General features: G+C 43.5%; 2 protein-coding genes across 3 annotated transcripts in view; one reads left to right on the top strand and one right to left on the bottom strand.

The window, feature by feature from the left end:
* LOC126095545 (uncharacterized) overlaps nucleotides 1–18,067 on the top strand; it is a 471,749-nt gene that overhangs the window by 148,315 nt on the left and 305,367 nt on the right. The window lies entirely within an intron of this gene.
* Nucleotides 1–18,067, bottom strand: part of LOC126094843 (15-hydroxyprostaglandin dehydrogenase [NAD(+)]-like) — a 152,539-nt gene that overhangs the window by 102,584 nt on the left and 31,888 nt on the right. Inside the window, exon 1 of one of the 2 annotated variants that reach the window (XM_049909446.1) lies at nucleotides 17,705–17,878. The exons of the other annotated variant lie outside the window; for it this stretch is intronic. Within the exon in view, the coding sequence (XP_049765403.1) occupies nucleotides 17,705–17,797 (93 nt within the window). The 5' untranslated portion in view covers nucleotides 17,798–17,878. Of the gene's footprint in view, nucleotides 1–17,704; nucleotides 17,879–18,067 lie in introns of those variants that run through there. 2 annotated transcript variants of the gene reach the window in all.

Here is an 18,067-nt window from a genome sequence, read left to right as displayed (position 1 = left end):
ATTTCCAGGAGTGTATGTCTGGAGATGACCCGAACAGCAGTGGAATAGCAACCCGACTGTCGCCCGCCATACAACCCGACAAGCAGGAATGATGATCTGGGTTGCCATTCCTTTTCACATCAGCACCGCTTTGGATGTCATCTACAGCGATCTTACAGCACAGCGGGACGTCGACGATATTCTGCGCGCCATTTTCTAACCCTTCATGGTTTACATTTCAACAAGGCTATGCCCGGACGCGCAAGCAAGAGTTTCTATATCGTGTCGACATGCTTGCCAAACCCTACCTCGGTCAGCAAGATCGGCGGATCTCCCGCCCCCCCCCCCCCCTCCCCAATAGAGAAGGTTTGTAGTATAACGGGGCAGGGCTCTTCCATCAGCTGCAGATTTTGACGATCTAACGCGCCATTTGGACTGAATTTGGCACTATATCTTTCAGGACGACATCCAAGAACTTTGTCAACCAATTCCAAGCCAGATAACTAAGTGCAGAAATCCAGAGATGAACCAATGCGTTATTGACTTTCTCAATTTGTGAAGCTCTTTCCCTTGAATTAATCATCCAATTTTACTGAAGCTCTAATCATCTTTTTGTCTGTACACTCACATCACTTCTAACGATTTCCATCCCATTCGGACAATTTCTTCATGGTGCGTCTTTCTTTTTCTTAGAGAGTATTTAAAAATCGATTGGTATTTTACTATTATTAAAACTATATAGATCAAGGAAAAGCAAATTTGGTGGCATTTAAGAATTCAATGATTAACTTTAACAATTTTAAAGATACTAGAAGATATTTGTCTGGTAGATTTCGCTACTCCAATTACAGTCAAGTCATTAAATCTTTTCTAGAGTGAATTTTCATCCTGCAGCAGTGTGTCCATTGAGCTGAAACTTCCTGACAGATGACAACTGTGTGCCAGACATGGATTCCAACAGAAGTTACCCAAGTACAGCTTAAGACTCGCCTTCACAGCTTTACTTCCGCTAGTACTCCGTCTTCTGCCTTCCAAATTTATATCCTTTCTTCTAGGGTGCTAGTCCCCGCGAGGTATACAGGAGAACTTTTGTGAAGTTTCGAAGACGGGAGATGTACTGGCAGAAGAGAAGCTGTCAGGACGGGTCTTAAGTTGTAATAGGACAGATCAGTCGGTGGAGTAAGTGCCAACGAAAGACAAAGATAACGAGTTTGAGTCCCGGTCTTGCACTGTAAGTCGACCCAGGTTAGGTAGTCTAAATGTGTGTTAACTGTACCTGTTAACTGTTAACTCTACCTGTAAATGATTTAACCACCTTCCAAAATAATGAATTAAGAATTCAATGACAACTAAATGAAACAAGAATCACCATTACTTAAATTTTGTATAGTGAAGTGACTCATAAAACATCTGAGAACAAGCAATTCTAAAGTGAAGCTTTGGTACATTTGAATAAAAATTGTGTGTCAAAATGAAACAATCACATTTGCAAAGTTGTATCTGGATAATCGTGATGTTAGTACAAAGGACAGATTGCACTAGCCGTGCGGGATTAGCTAAGTGGTCTAAGGTGCTGCAGTCATGGACTGTGCGGCTGGTCCCGACGGATGTTCGAGTCTTCCCTCGGCAATGGGTGTGTGTGTTTGTCCTTAGGATAATTTAGGTTAAGTAGTGTGTAAGCTTAGGGACTGATGACCTTAGCAGTTAAGTCCCATAAGATTTCACACATATTTGAACGTTTTTGAACAGATAGCACTAGAGAAGGGAATGCATTGCACATGCGGCTGGAGTTGAGAGCATATTCGTCATACGAATCTGAAAGCAGGTCTTTAGAGCGAAGCAAGGAGTTATTGAAATTGTATAAAACCGACTTTGCTGGCCTTGTGGATCATCTCACTGCCGCATCTCGATCTCACCATAGCAACCTGTTGGTGGAGGCTGAAGTGGCTGTAGAATGAGTCATGTGCGGTACACCAATGACTGACAGCTGCGGCTAAGTTCATCTCAGCCCAAAATCTTCCAAAGTCCCTAAGCTCACCTGCCTGGAGACGGACCCTTCCGGTGATAAAGGCAAGAGGAGGAAATGTCTGACGGTCAAGGCTGCCGGAGATGAAATGATTTTGTAACGACTATTTACTGAACGGAAGACTTGTATGTCCATGTTTTGCGTTCTTTACTGTTTTCGGATTGGCTGGGCCATCGATGTTTTGAGCGCCAACAGTTGAAAAGAATGCTTAAAACGTGCTGGTCCCCTTCCCTGATTTTTGATTCGGACAGTTAACCGGTAATGTGCCTCCTATCATTTCTTACTGAAAAAGACATCTCGCTCTCTGTCTATCTCTGTATGTAGCCAGTGACGTGGGACCTTAGCAGCACGGTCGAGTTTCTCTTCGTAATTTCCAGTTTATTTACATTAGCCAATTCTTACATTGCGTAATCATTTAGTTTTCGTGGACCCAACGTTCAGAGGCATTCCACTTACAAACAGATCCCAAATGTGGGCGCTCCATCCATTTTCTATAAGCTATCTACGACATCTGAAGGTTTGCAAAGAAATACAGCTTTCTATGTTGTGTTCAAAATAGTGTCTTTCCCAGTCCTTGCTAAAAACAGCATTTCTGCTCTTTCCACCTTTGAGTAGTAAGACCGGTCGCTGCCTGAGGCCTTGTGTTGTGGAAGATCGTATCCACCCGCCTGGTGGGCACTGACGGCCAGATGTTGCATCTCAAAGGGAAGTCTTGTCAGCCGAGTTGCACTGACCTTCACCTCTGTCAGTGCATCCTTCTAAGAATTCCCCAGCTCGCGGTCCCCCTGTTTGGCTACGTGACCTTGCTGCTCACCCGAGCGCTGGCAGCTCGTCCCAGTGTTCTTCCACAGTGGCTACGAACTTATATAAACCATGAAGTTCTGAACAAAAATATGTATTACCTAAATTAACTGCTAACAAGCACTGGCACTGATATGCATTACACTTCTCGAAGTTGATTAATTATTCAGATCTTTTGGGTCTTCATGTTCTTATTTTATAAGGGGTATCAAAGGGTTTCCATCTGAGAGCATTGCTGCAGGTATACACACTGGCTGCAAACGGTCTCCTAGTAGCCGACCATAACCATTTCCAGTCAATGATAGGTTCGGTTGGACCAAAGGACCCTATCTATTCCATGTAAACACAGCCCACACCATTCTGTAACAACCACCAGCTTACACAGTCCTTGTTGACAACTTTGGTCCATGGCTTCGTGGGGTCTGCGCCACACTCTAAGTCTATTATCAACTCTTACCAACTGAGATCTGGACTCATTCGACCAGACCACGGTTTTCCAGTCGTCTAGGATCCAAACGACATATCATGAGTTCAGGATAGGCTCCGCAGGTAGTAAGGCACACGCGTCTCTCTCCTGCTGCCATAGCCCAAATTTCGCCGCACTGTCTTATTGGATACGTTCGTCGTTAGTCTCACATCGATTTCTGCGGTTATTTCACGAAGTGTTGTCATAACTGACAACTCTACGCAAAATCCGTTGTCCTTGGTCGTTAAGTGAAGACTGTCGGGCACTGCATTGACCGTGGTGAGAGGTAATGCCTGAAATTTGGTATTCTCGGCACACTCTTGGCACTGTGGGTCTCGGAATAATGAATTCCCTAACTATTTCCGAAATGTAATGTTCCATGCGTCTAGATCCATCTACTATTCTGCGTTAAAAGTCCGTTAATTCCCGTCCTGCGGCCATAATCAGTCGGACACCTTTCCTGTGAATGATCTCAGTACAAATGACAGCCCAGCCAACGCACTGCCCTTTTATACTTCGTATTCGCGTAACAAAACCAGCTGTATACGTGCATATCGGTATCCCATTAGTTTTCTCGTCTCGGCACGAGATTACTGTGGCTTTCGTGAATTTCCAACGTCGGTGCAGTAAATGCTGCGTGAAGTACGGCGACGTTATTACCAAGTGCGTCCAAACAGGACCAACGTGCTATTGGTTTTGTTGGCTGCCGAAAGACAAACACCGGCAGACGTTCATCAGAGGAAGAAGAATGTCTGTCGAATGCCTGCCGAAAATCACTGCTGTTTACTGGTGCATCAAGTTGCACGTGAAACTCAGCCCTCTCTCTTCGTCCATGAGATCCACGGCGCTGCATACAACGACGCGTAGGTTGATGCCGTGTTCATTGACTTCAGGAAGGAGTTTAAAACCGCCCCGCATTCCAGTTTGCGAAAAAAATACAAGCTGACAGAGTATCGGAACAGACTTGTCACTGGATTCAAGACTTACTCGCAGACAGAACTTAACGATATAAAGTCGACAAATGCAAATATGATTTCCAGAGTACCCCGAGGGAGTAAGATAGGACCATTTCTGTTCACAGAGTGCATAAATAATCTATTAGAAAGCGCGGGAAACTCTTTAAGACTGTTCGTAGATGATTAGGTTGTTGCAGAATGACCTACAGAGAACTGAGGAAATGTACAGGCTCTGGAAATTGACCCTGATCGTAAATAAATGTAATACACCGAAGAGCCAAAGAGACTGATACACCCGCCTAATATCGTGTAGGCCCCCCGCAAGCAAGCAGAAGTGCCGCAACACTACGTTTCATGGACTCAACTATTGTCTGAAGTAGTGCTGGAGGCAATTGACATCATGAATCCTGCAGGGCTGTCCATAAATCCGTAAGACTACAAGGGATGGAGATTTCATATGAACAACACGTTAGGCATCCCAGATATGCTCAATAATGCTCATGTCTGAGGAGTTTCGTGCCAGCGTAAGTGTTTAAATTCAGAAGAGTGTTCCTGGAGCCATTCTGTATCAATTCTAGACGTGTGGGGTGTTTCATTGTCCTGCTGGGGTTACCCAAGTTCGTCGGAACGCACAAAAGACAGGTACGGATGCAGGTGATCAGACAGAATGCTAACGTACGTGTCACCTGTCAGAGTCGTATATACACGTATCAGGGGTCATATATCACTCAAACTTCACACGCTCCATACCAATACAGAGGCTCCACCAGCTTGAACAGTCCCCTGCTGTCATGAAGGGTCCATGGATTCATGAGGTTGTCTCCATACCCGTACACTTCCATCCGCTCGATACACTTTGAAACGAGACTCGTCCGACCAGGCAACGTGTTTCCACTCATCAACAATACAATGTTGGTGTTGACGGGCCCAGGCGAGGAGTAAAGCTTTGTGTTGTGCAGTCATCAAGGTACACGAGCGAGCCTTCGGCTCCGAAAGCCCATATCAATGATGTTTCGTTGACTGGTTCGCACGCTGACATTAGATGAATTTAAATCTGCAGCAGTTTGCGGAAGGGTTGTACTTCCGTCACGTTGAACGATTCTGTTCAGTTGTCGTTGGTCCCCTTCTTGCAGGATCCTTTTCCGGCCGCAGCTGTGTCGGAGATTTGACGTTTGACCGCATTTCTGATATTCACGGTACACTAATGAAATGGCCGTACGGGAAATTCTTCACTTCATCGCTACCTCGGAGAAGCTGTGTCCCATCCTTCGTGCACCGACTATAACACCACGTTCAAACTTACATAAATCTTGAAAACCCGCCATTGTAGGAGCAGTAACCGATCTAACAACTCTGCCAGACACTTGTCTTACATAGGCGTTGCCGAACGCTGGGCCGTATTCTGCCTGTTTAAATATCTGTATTTAAATACTCATGCATATACCAGTTTTTTTGGTACTTCAGTGTATTTGTTACATTCAGATTTCGCTGATTTATAAAGGTAACTTTATCGCTTAAATGGAATTCTATGAAGAAAGAACCTACTGTCCTAGTGTCCCATCAGAACAGAGCAACTGTATTCCACTCGTCTTCAGATTTCTCGCTCGGTAATCTACTGGTGAAGCTGAAAGGCGTCAGCCGTTGCTCCTCTCGTATCATTTTGGCAAGTAGTGAACCGGACACTCACCGCGTTGGGACCACGTACATCTACATTTTTCAAACGGTACTTCCTCTTGGAGGATCGGTAGTATTTCGGCAAGAATTTGTGCGCGTGTTTCATCTGTGAAGCTTCATTCTATGAAGTAATGGCCAGTCAGGTAGTCTCCAATAATCCCGCACTAAACGTTCACATCTCACTGCCCCGGATGTTCAACCTGGCTCAGCCAGTGAGCGTTTTTTCCTTAATGACGTAAATGCAGTTTTAAGCAGCTGTACTATACAGGGTGAGTCACCTAACGTTACCGCTGGATATATTTCGTAAACCACATCAAATACTGACGAACCGATTCCACAGACCGAACGTGAGGAGAGGGGCTAGTGTAATTGGTTAATACAAACCATAAAAAAAAATGCACCGAAGTATGTTTTTAACACAAACCTACGTTTTTTTTAAAATGGAACCCCGTTAGTTTTGTTAGCACATCTGAACATATAAACAAATAAGTAATCAGTGACGTTTGTTGCATTGTAAAATGTTAATTACATCCGGAGATATTGTAACCTAAAGTTGACGCTTGAGTACCACTCCTCCGCTGTTCGATCGTGTGTATCGGAGAGCACCGAATTGCGTAGGGATCCAAAGGGAACGGTGATGGACCTTAGGTACAGTAGAGACTGGAACAGCACATTACGTCCACATGCTAACAACTTTTTATTGGTCTTTTTCACTGACGCACATGTACATTACCATGAGGGGTGAGGTACACGTACACACGTGGTTTCCGTTTTCAGTTTCGGAGTGGACTAGAGTGTGTCCCGACATGTCAGGCCAATAGATGTTCAATGTGGTGGACATCATTTGCTGCACACAATTGCAATCTCTGGCGTAATGAATGTCGTACGCGCCGCAGTACATCTGGTGTAATGTCGCTGCAGGCTGCCACAATACGTTTTTTCATATCCTTTGGGGTTGTAGGCACATCACGGTACACATTCTCCTTTAACGCACCCCACAGAATGAAGTCCGTAGGTGTAAGATCAGGAGAACGGGCTGGCCAATTTATGCGTCCTCCACGTCCTATGAAACGCCCGTCGAACGTGTACCTCACCCCTCATGGTAATGTACATGTGCGTCAGTGAAAAAGACCAATAAAAAGTTGTTAGCATGTGGACGTAATGTGCTGTTCCAGTCTCTACTGTGCCTAAGGTCCATCACCGTTCCCTTTGGATCCCTACGCAATTCGGTGCTCTCCGATACACACGATCGAACAGCGGAGGAGTGGTACTCAAGCGTCAACTTTAGGTTACAATATCTCCGGATGTAATTAACATTTTACAATGCAACGAACTGCACTGATTACGTATTTGTTTATATGTTCAGATGTGCTAACAAAACTAACGGTGTTCCATTAAAAAAACGTAGGTTTGTGTTAAAAAACATACTTCGGTGCATTTTTTTATGGTTTGTATTAACCAATTACACTAGCCCCTCTCCTCACGTTCGGTCTGTGGAATCGATTCGTCAGTATTTGATGTGGTTTACGAAATATATCCAGCGGTAATGTTAGGTGACTCACCCTGTATATTTCTTAGCGACTTCCGTTTTGTTAGTGCTGCTTATGTATATTAGCAATGTGTGTACCTTGACAGTACACTACTGCCGCGACAATATTTAGTTATCTTTATACCTCAAATCCCTATTTGACAGACCTGTTCAATTTTTGTGGTATCCCTTTCCGTCAAGGCTCTGGCAGAAAAAAGAGCAGACCTGTTGACGAAGTTAACTGGTGAATCTTCCTTAGGTTTGCCAGGACTCTGTGTTCTGTGAGGCCAGACACCGCCTGATTAGAAAATTCAGGCAATCAGTAAGATGGATAATCTAATAACTAGTAAGGAGAAGGTTAGGTCTGATAACATTTTAATTTTGTTCGTGAATAATCTAAGAATATCAGAAAACTTCATGAACAGGATGGAATCAAAAGCCTACTGAAACATGGTTTTGTGAACTGAATAATTAATTACAATTTGTCGAAATTACAATTTGTCGACATCAGCGTTACACTGGACAGGTAAACAATTTACAGAAAACCGGGTAATAATTTCAACCGTGGTGGAAGAGGAGTCAAATTAGCATGACATCAACAACAGTACACAACCGGAATAAGATAACAGCCCCAATTAATCAAATCATGAGTGGTTAATGACTAAAACTCACCAGAAAAGAAAATTTGACTTGTAGCAAAAATATGCATGGCTTGACGTAACTCCCACGGTACCTCAGAAACACCAACGCAGCTGTAAACCGAGGTTAAGCCTCATTTTCTCCCCTCTGAAGCATGACTTGAAATTGGAAGCGTGCATCGCAATCTTCAGTCTAACCGTGGCCGCAGTAATCATAGCCGAAGGTGATGACAACGACCGCTGAAGCGTGAGGGCTGCTAATGGAGTATGCTGCTGTACGTTAGTGGGTTGACCGCGTAAGGCCAAACTCATATTGTCGACGCATTTGTGGTTGAATAATCTCTAAGTCGCGAGAAAGTTAAAAGTATAACTCCGGAAAGACTTGGCAGAAGGCCGAAATCCAAAACATCTCAGGCGCTTCAGTCTGGAACCGAGCGACCGTTACGGTCGCAGGTTCAAATCCTGCCTCGGACATGGATGTATGTGATGCCCCTAGGTAGATTTAAGTAGTTCTCAGTTACAGGGGGCTGATGGCCTCAGATGTTGAGTGCCATTGTGTTCAGAGCCATTTGAAGCCAAAACATCTCATCACTAGCCATGTTTACAGATCCTCAAGCAACCCAGTGTCTTGCCAACGACCGCAAGAGTCCTCCTCACCTTGGAACAGCTTTTGCAAAGACCCCTCGCGGCTTAATATCGTGTTGGGCCCCCGCGAGCACGTAGAAGTACCGCAACACGACTAATGTCTGAAGTAATGCTGGAGGGAATTAACACCATGAATCCTGCAGGGCTGTCCATAAATCCGTAAGAGTACGACGGGGTGGAGATCTCTTCTGAAGAGCACGTTGCAAGGAGTCCCAGGTATGCTTAATGATGTTCATGTCTGAGGAGTTTGGTGGGCAGCGGAAGTGTTTAAACTCAGAAGAGTGTTCCTGGAGGCATTCTGTAGCAATTATGGATGTGTATGGTATCGCATTGTCCTGCTGGAATTGCCCAAGTCCGTCGAAATGCGCAATAGACATGAATGGATGCAGATGATGAGACGGTATGCTTACGTACGTGTCACCTGTGAGAGTCGTATATACACGGATCAGGGGTCATATATCATTCCAACTGCACACGCCATTACAGAGGCTCCACCAGTTTGAACAGTCCCCTGCTGACAAGTAGTGTCCATGTATTCATGAGGTTGTCTCCATACCCGTACACGTCCATCAGCTTGATACAATTTGAAACGAGACTCGTTCGACCAGGCAACATGTTTCCAGTCATCAACAGTTCAATGTCGGTGTTAGCCGGCCCAGGCGAGACGTAAAGCTTTGTGTCGTGCAGTCATCAAGGTATGCGAGTGGGCCTTCGGCTTCGGAAGCCCATATCGGTTTTGTTTCTTTCAATGGGTCGTACGCTGACACTAGTTTATGGGACAGCATTGAAATATGCAGAAATTTGCTGAAGGGTTGCACTTTTGTCACGCTGAACGATTCTCTTCAGTCGCCGTTGGTCCCCTTCTTGCAGGATCCTTTTCCGGCTGCTGCGATGTCAGAGATTTGATGTTTTACGGGATTCCTGATACTCATGGTACACTCGTGGAATGGTTCTACGGCAAACACCCCACTTCATCGCTACCTCGGAGATGTGTCCCATCGTTCGTGCGCCGACTGTAGCACCACGTTCAAATTCACTTAAATCTTGATAATCTGCCTTTGTAGCAGCAGCGACCGATCTGCCTGTTTACATATCTCTGTATTTGAATACGCATGCCTATGCCAATTTCTCTGGTACTTCAGTGTATTTGTTACATTCAGCTTTCGCTGATTTGTATAGGTACCTTCATCGCTTAAATGGAATTCTATGAAGTAAGAATCTACTGTCGTAGTGTCGCATCCTTAAAGAGCAACTGTATTCCACTCGTCTTCTGATTTCTCGCTCGTTAATCTACTGGTGAAGCTGAAGGGTGTCAGCCGTTCCTCCTCTCGTACCATTTTGGTGGTTTTGCCTCATGGAACCCGGCGAGTATCTTTTCTCTGCCTACATCTGTCAGTATTTTTCATGCTCTTATTTTCCGTTCCAGAGGGGAAGATCACGCTGGGAGCTATATGTATGTGTCTTTATTCTCACCATAATCAGAACTGACAGTCAGTACTAAATGTACCCGTTACCACTTATCCTAAACATGGATTCTTGTTCGCTTTGAATGAATGTGGGCATAATAACAGTTGCATGCAACTAGGCAAATTCAGGTGAAGGCCTTTGGTTTAGTTTTCAGGTAGCAGCATGAGAAGTCAGTTTAAGGTTATTTTCGAAGCCAGATCTGGTGGCGTCAAGTCAGCGCGGCTCTGTATAGCCAGAGGCTGCTGTGTTTTATCTACAGTGACAGAAAAATGTCATAACATCAAAAAATAATTTCGTGAATACATTTGTGCAGGTAACATATTTAAGTAATTAACATTGCAACATCACAGAAAAATTTAAGTGCGAGACAAGTCATTGCAAGTGTGAAATGCTGATGCATTAACAATCGTTGTAACCATCATGAACACAAGTATGCAAACGTGCATGCTTTGTGTTTGTGCAGGTGCCGGATGTCAACTTGTGGAATGCAGTGCCTCTTCTACTTGGTCAGCCAGTACAGGGACGGTTAATGCTGTTTGTGGGTGGTGCTGGAGTGGTCGTCCGATGATATCCCGTATGTGCTCACCCAAAGACTGATCTGCGGATTTAGCAGGCCAAGGCAACATATCGGCACGATGTAGAGTACATTGGGTTACATCAGCGGTATGGGGCGAGCGTTATCCTGTTGGAAAACACCCCCTTAAATGCTGTTCATAAATAGCAGCACAATAGGTCGAATCACCAGTCGGACGCACAGATTTGCAGTCATGGTGAGTGGGCTACCGACGAGAGTGCTCCTACCGTCATACGAAATCGCACCGCAGACCATAACACCAGGCGTATGTTCAGTTTATCTAGCACGCACACAGATCGGTTGCAGGCCGTCAACTGGCCTCGTTCTAACCAACACACAGCCATCACTGCGACCGAGGCAAAACGAACATTCATCAGAAAACACAACAGAATTCCATCCTGCCCTCCAATGCACTCTCACTTGATACCGCTGAAGTCGCAAATGGCGGTGGTTTGGGGTCCGTGGAATGCACGCGACAGTGCTTCTGGCTCACAATTGCTTTTAAAGTAATCAATTTGTTACAGTTCGCTATGGTGCCAGCTGAAGCTCACATTGCTGCTGCAGATGCAGTACTACTCGCCAGAGCCATACGCCGAACACGATGCGATAGCGCCACGTGGCAGTCCGGAACCTGGTGTTCTTGCGAACGTACATTCTCGTGATCACCGCTTCCAGCAGTCATGTACAGTGGCTGCATTCCTGCCAAGTCTTCCTGCGGTGTCGCAGAAGCGACAGTCAGCTTCTCCTAGCCCTATGACACGACCTCGTTCAAACTCACTGGGGTGTTGATAATGGCGTCTTTGTCGCCTCAAATGCATTCTAGACTGACACCAACTCACCGCGTCCAATCTCAAAGGTAACTAAAGCTCGCGACCTGTACAGCGTGTATTTAAAGCAAATCTGAATTGCATCACCAAAGCAGCGCTAATAGTCCCCCTCTTACGAGACTGGCACGAAATTTGAATAGACGTCAGACTTTCAGATGTAGAAACACGTCTACCAACGTTCGTTTATATCGTTCAACTCCATCTGGTGTTACGTTTTTTTCCGTCACTGTATTATTGCAAAGTACGTTCGTAAAGTCAAGAGACATGCCTGGAACGATTTTAAGATTTAAAACTCGCTATTGTTGAATTCATAAAGGAAAAAAGAGCACGGGAAAGAACATTAGACATCGGAAATGGATTGTAGACCTCGAATTTTACTTGGAATTTTTTTTTGATTTGATGGGGATGCATTTAAAAAGAAAATGGCTTTGTAGAAGGGTCACACTCTGACGAAACAGTCAAGTTCCCTAAACTCACTGGCGTTAAAGAAAATGCGAGATTTGAAGGATTCACTGTGACCTTGAAAGAATTGCAAGGATAGTTTCCTAAACATTTTGAGAGCACTGCTAATCTTACATCTGTTTTCGAGCTATTTTATAAATCGTTTGTCGCTCTTTGTAAACAGAGGTGAGGAATTTGAATTTTTAGAGAGAAGTTTACGGGAAGTTGACAAGTGCTGTCGCAGCAAGCAGTCGTTGCTCTGTGGTCAAGTAAGTAGCAATTTTTGGATGGGTATTAGATCGATTTTGAATTAGGTTTCTCCGTAGCGATGCAACACCGTTGTTAGGAGCAATGTGAACTCTCGCTAGTGACGGTTGTAGAATCGTTTTTACGAAAATTCAGTTGCAACCGAATTTGGGGTTTGATGGGTTACGTAATACTTCATGCACCGTATACCCAGCTGATTACCTTTGTTCTTTTCGCTGTTAGTCACGAACTGGTTTTGATGGTTCAATAAGTAATGTAAGTGATGATTTTTGCTTTCGAATCTTTGTATGTCAATTATTTCGAGTCCATACTACACTCTCTTAATCTACTCGTCCTTTCGCTGAGAAATACTCTGTACATTAGTATTGTTTACTAGCATGGAACCAAAGGTTTAGTATTTTTTAAGGGCGTTCCATGTAAATTTAGTCTGAGGAGTACGTTCCATTTATGAAATAAATGGTAACAACGCAGCTAATTAATTCGTTATACTGCTGCTCAAAGTCCACAGGAGCAGATTTCGCCATGACTTGTAGTGCTCAGCGTCCTGTGCCCTGTGAGACAAAATTACTTAATATCTTAGCAGAGAGTGATCCCTAATCGGTCATTCCGCAGTCCAATAATTAGAATTCCGGTTTCCTGGTTAGGATGCAGCGTAAGCCTCAAGAGAAATTAAAATTTCATCGAAATTCAGGCGGCTTGGCCCTCAGGCCCGGATGAATAATGTTAACTGCAGTGTTTGCGCACAGTTGGCGCGCAACTACCCAAAATCCTTGTTATAAGGCGAAGTGAACCACTGTTATCCGAAATGTGGGCACTTTTAATCCGACACATGATACAAGTGGAAACTTTTTGCGAGCAAAACGCAAATATCGCACCTTATTCCAGAGTCACTCCCACTTTCTCTGGAGCTAAAATCTGGATATGAAAGAGAACATCCACGCCACTCGCTCCGCTCGTTGCAGGCGTCTTCCGATAACAATCTTTGGCAAGTTACCCGAGTTGACGTTCTTGTTGGACATCGCCTGACGGAGTATTTGTGCGTACAACTTAACTACTGTCTTCAAGTCCCTTCAATTCTCCATAAAGAAGCAGTTTCTCTTGTTTTGTGAACCACATTTACTTTTTTTTCCACACCAACCAGCACTCGATACGGGTGAATGATAAGGACAGAATGAAACCATAATTTCCTCTGTTCCCCTTTCAAACCGGTATCTCAGATGTGCTAAACTCTTTTCCTCCTTATCCAATGCGACGTATTCCTTGTCTGGATATGAAATCACAAATTTCCACATAAGGAAGCGATCGAATTCATATTCAGAGAGGTAAATAAGTTACAAATATCGTAATTTTTGCGAAGCTGGCAATCGCATGTCGAAGAATGAACCGCCGCTAAATTCGCCCCTTTCAGAACTGTGATACTTGCAGTAGAAAATACTATTGGTGCATTTCATAACACCGAGTTGGTGCATTTCATAACACTGATATCTCAGTGATTTATATAGCTGTCAAAAGAGACCATTCGTCATTTACTGAACATTTTTTCACAAATAATCGGAGTAAAAACAGAATTAAAAAATCTTAAACGGTTCCAGAAATCGTTAAAGAACGCAAGCGCTGCAACAAACGTATCTGAAAAGGAGGCAGCTGGCAGAACCATATTTGGTGGGTGGGTGGGGGGGGGGGGGTCTTGGTGGTTCCTGCTTGATTAGGGACATGAGGTAAAAAGTTTTTGGATTAATCCGGACCAGCGGCCATTTGACAGCTACTCGAACATGTCTTATTGAAGTTGTGGCTCATCCTATAGAGCAAAGTTTGAACGAAGAACCGGCAAAATTGTCCGATTCGATTAATTCCTTTAAAAAGATGTCAATTAGGCTAAAATTAATGTGCAACTAATGGCACCATCTTTATGTGCACCGCCGGCCGGTGTGGCGCTTCAGTCTGGAACCGCGCGACCGCTATGGTCGCAGGTTCGAATCCTGCCTCGGGCATGGATGTGTGTGACGTCCTTAGGATAGTTATGTTTAAGTAGTTCTAAGTTCTAGGGGACTGATGACCTCAGATGTTAAGTCCCATAGTGCTCAGAGCCATTTGAACCATTTTTTTATGTGCACCGTTCAGATTTTACGTGCAAAAACAGCAGCCCTTAAATAACTCCTGACTGGAGCGAGACTGATGGTTTAAATTTGGTCCATCGGTGAATCGGACCTTAGTCTAAGAGAAATTTTAACCGTTTGAAAAAAAAAGTCTTGCTTCGCTTGGATTTTGCGTGCAAAAAACACATTTCCCTGGGAGGTCTTTGAAGCGCGCCACTTCTGTACTTGTACGAATCAGTTCAAACTTTCCACGAAGGTAGATAAATGGATGCAGACAAAAAGAATTATTTTATCGAATAGTCTTTACTCATTATCGGAAAACGATGGTTTAAAGTTGAGCGAAACGTTGTACAGAAAATCTGTTATTAACCAAACTGAATGAGTGGAAACGTTTTAAAAGAAATAAGATAAGTAAAACAAAATGCATTCTTACGATTAAACTGAAAACCCGCTTTCAAAAAATCTAATTTCATTCGCATTTTACATGCAAAAAACACGATTTTGTGAGTTTTTTTACGTACGTCGTTTCTAATTTTCAAGCTTGTGCGAATTGGTCCAAATTTCGTAAGAATGTAGACAAACAGATGTAATTAATGGTCGTCCTGTTTTTTGAGAGAGCTTCATCCGATGCCACGATATAAGAAACATGGTTCGCAGGTGATAACTTGAGACATTCTACGGCCGTGTCGGCGTAAGAAGTTCCCTGACAGCGAGCAGAGACTGTTCCCAGCCCTCCACAGATAAGCGCTAACAGCTGCGGGAGAACCGGGAGTCATCTTAGATCAGCGACAACGCTGAGGTGTTACCACAGACACATTTATAAAATGGCTTTTATAGCGTGTTTTATTCTCAAAATGTCGTGCCTTTAGTGCTTCGCTCGAAGGAAGCCACTTTGACAGTTAAAGCAACTTTTTGTGTGTAAAATGGCTAGGCCTTAAAGAGAGGAACTTTTTGACCATTTGCCTTCCTAGCTTCTTTTGTTCTCGAAATATCCTAAATTTAGAAACTGATACCAAAAAGGAGTTTTGAAAGTTAAACATCACACCAATCTAACTTTTTATTTGCAATAAATCCAACATATCACGTCCTACAATCTGATAATATGTGTATTTAAAAAGATCAACTGGCAACGAGGACCTAACGGTTTTAGCAAGGGACGTTCCGCAGTTCGAACGAATGAAACAGAATACAAATGATTCTAAAATGCGGAGATGTGTGAGATGTGTCCACACTAACACTCATTAGGTTGTTTATCTGTTACACTCGACACTTGTGTACATTCGATATTTGAAGTTTAGCGAATATCAAGACTACAGAAGCACGCGTGGCTGAAGAAATAATACCACCTAAGACAATTGTGACCGATAAATTCACGAGAGTCATAAAAGAGGTGTTATTTGCCAAGATGCTAAACATTTGCTGCAAACAATATGTGATAACTCAGGCAGTATTAAGTAAATCATATTTACGGAACTACAAGCTGCTGTGTTGAACGTTCTTCCCTTGTTCGTCATAGAAGTGCAAATGTGGAGTTACAAAGAAGTCATTAAAACGCAGTGGAATGGAACAATGTACACACTAAAAAAGGCTAACATTTTTCGGTGTATCCGCAACCTGGTAGTCCACTATCGAATCCGATAGCTGTCACATGATCTAGACCATAGCATGAGCTGTTCAGTTCCGACCTATTTCAATCACTTAACTTAAAGCTGCACATATGTACTTCGATGACGAATATAAGAATATACAAGAACACGGCAACTTCTATTTTGGAAAATATAGTTCTGTAAGTAGAACTTACAGTTGAGAGAAAAGGAAACCTACGTTCATAGCATTTTTAGATTTAGAAAAAGTTTTTGACAATGTTGGCTGGACTACAATCTTTGAAGTAATGAAGGAAGCGAGGATAAAATAAAGGATCGAAAGATTATTTACAACTGATACAGCCAGGTTCCAAATATAAAGTCGCTGGACATAATAGGGAAGCAGTGATTGAGAAGAGACTGAGAGTGGATTTTAGCCTATCTCACGCGTTATTCAATCTGCGCACAGAGTAGATAGTAAAGGAAAACAAAAGAAAAATTTGGAATAGGAATTAAAGTCCATCTAGAACAAAGAAAAAATAACAAAAAAAACTTCGTGGTTTGCCAACGACAATGCAATTCTGTCAGAGCCAGTTAAAAAAAAAGAGAGAAAATAAGAAACGTTTTCGGGACCTGTCTCTCATCTTCATGTGCACCTGCAAAGTTATGAAGAGGTCATGCCACCTATTCAGATTGTGAGCATTAAAAAACCTAAACAGAACTTATACTAAAATTCTTACAAGAAAACCTCATGTTCGTAAACAAAATGTGTTTCCATAAAAGTCGAATAACAGAAGGTTAAACTACTTTAAAATAGCGTATCTCTGGTACATAACATACAACTTAACAGCCGTAGCGGATCTTATTGTTGATGATAAATATCGACAGTTGTGGATGTCCCGTCAAGAGAAACATGGATAAATGTAAGAGTGAGGAATCCTTCTCTGAAGATACTTGCGTAGAGTGTAGCCTTGTATGAAAGTGGAAGATGGACGATTAGCAGTTCAAGCAAAAAGATAATAGACACTTTTGAAATGTGTTGCTATAGAAAAATGGTGAAGATTAGATGAATAGAGGAGGCACTTAATAGAACTGCAGTAAAAAGAAAACTATGGCACAACTTGACCAAAGACGAAATAGATCGATAGGACACAGCTTGAGATATGAAAAGAATCGCCAATTAAGTAATGGTGAGGAGGAGGGGAGAGGCAGGCGGGGTAAAATCGTGGAGGGAAACCAAGGATCAATACAGTAAGGAGGTTAAAATGAACTTTGATTGCAGTAGCTATTCGGGGATGAAGAGGCTTGGACAGGGTAGCATAGCGTAGAGAGCTGCATTAAACCAGTCCTCGGGCTGAAGACAGCAATAACTGCAACAACAAGTACTGTCTACAATACACTATTTAAACCCGATGTTTATTTTTTTGGTAAACAATGCCTCAGCTTTTGACTCTTGTGCATCGGCTAGTCAAAAAGCGTCCGGTACACGCTGTTGTGCTCTGAAATCTCTAGACTCATTAATCGTCTAACGTCGAATGCGCCCAAATGCAGAACATTACAGCTAAATGATCTGGATGGAAGGCAGAACAAACACATCTCCGTATTTTAAAATCATTTTTCTTCCGTTTTAGTCGTTCGAGGTGGTGTGGTTCGTAAAGAGTAACAGCGTGCTATCTCCTGACTGATCCCGACGGTTCATCTCGAGCAGTCAGTGCCAGATGTGGCCACCCACTCACCTTGAGTCCCGCCTGGAGGAGGTGCTTGACCATCTCGAGGCCGATGCCTGAAGCTCCCCCCGTAACGATGGCCACCTTGCCCTGCAGCTCCATGTCGGTGTTCTGCTGATGTGCCTCTGCTGACGACCGCCTGCTGTCGCTACCGCTAATATTTGTCGATACCAGCCACAGGCGCTGTTATGTAACACGTAATCTTACAGCTATCATCACGCATGTCTTGTTTATTTGTTTAGCGGATATGGGCTGTTAGATGCTGCGCAGTCGCAAGTTAAAGTCTCGTTACACCGACCAAAAACGGTGACTTTGTTTTCGTTTCCCAATCCGTGGCTTCATGCAGTCGTCTATTTTCGTCTCTCCCTGTAC

This window comes from Schistocerca cancellata, chromosome 8 (genome assembly GCF_023864275.1).
Source record: "Schistocerca cancellata isolate TAMUIC-IGC-003103 chromosome 8, iqSchCanc2.1, whole genome shotgun sequence".
NCBI classification, from domain to species: Eukaryota; Metazoa; Arthropoda; class Insecta; order Orthoptera; family Acrididae; genus Schistocerca; species Schistocerca cancellata.
Note: the sequence above shows the minus strand (reverse complement) of the source record. Positions and strands in the feature narration are given on the sequence as shown.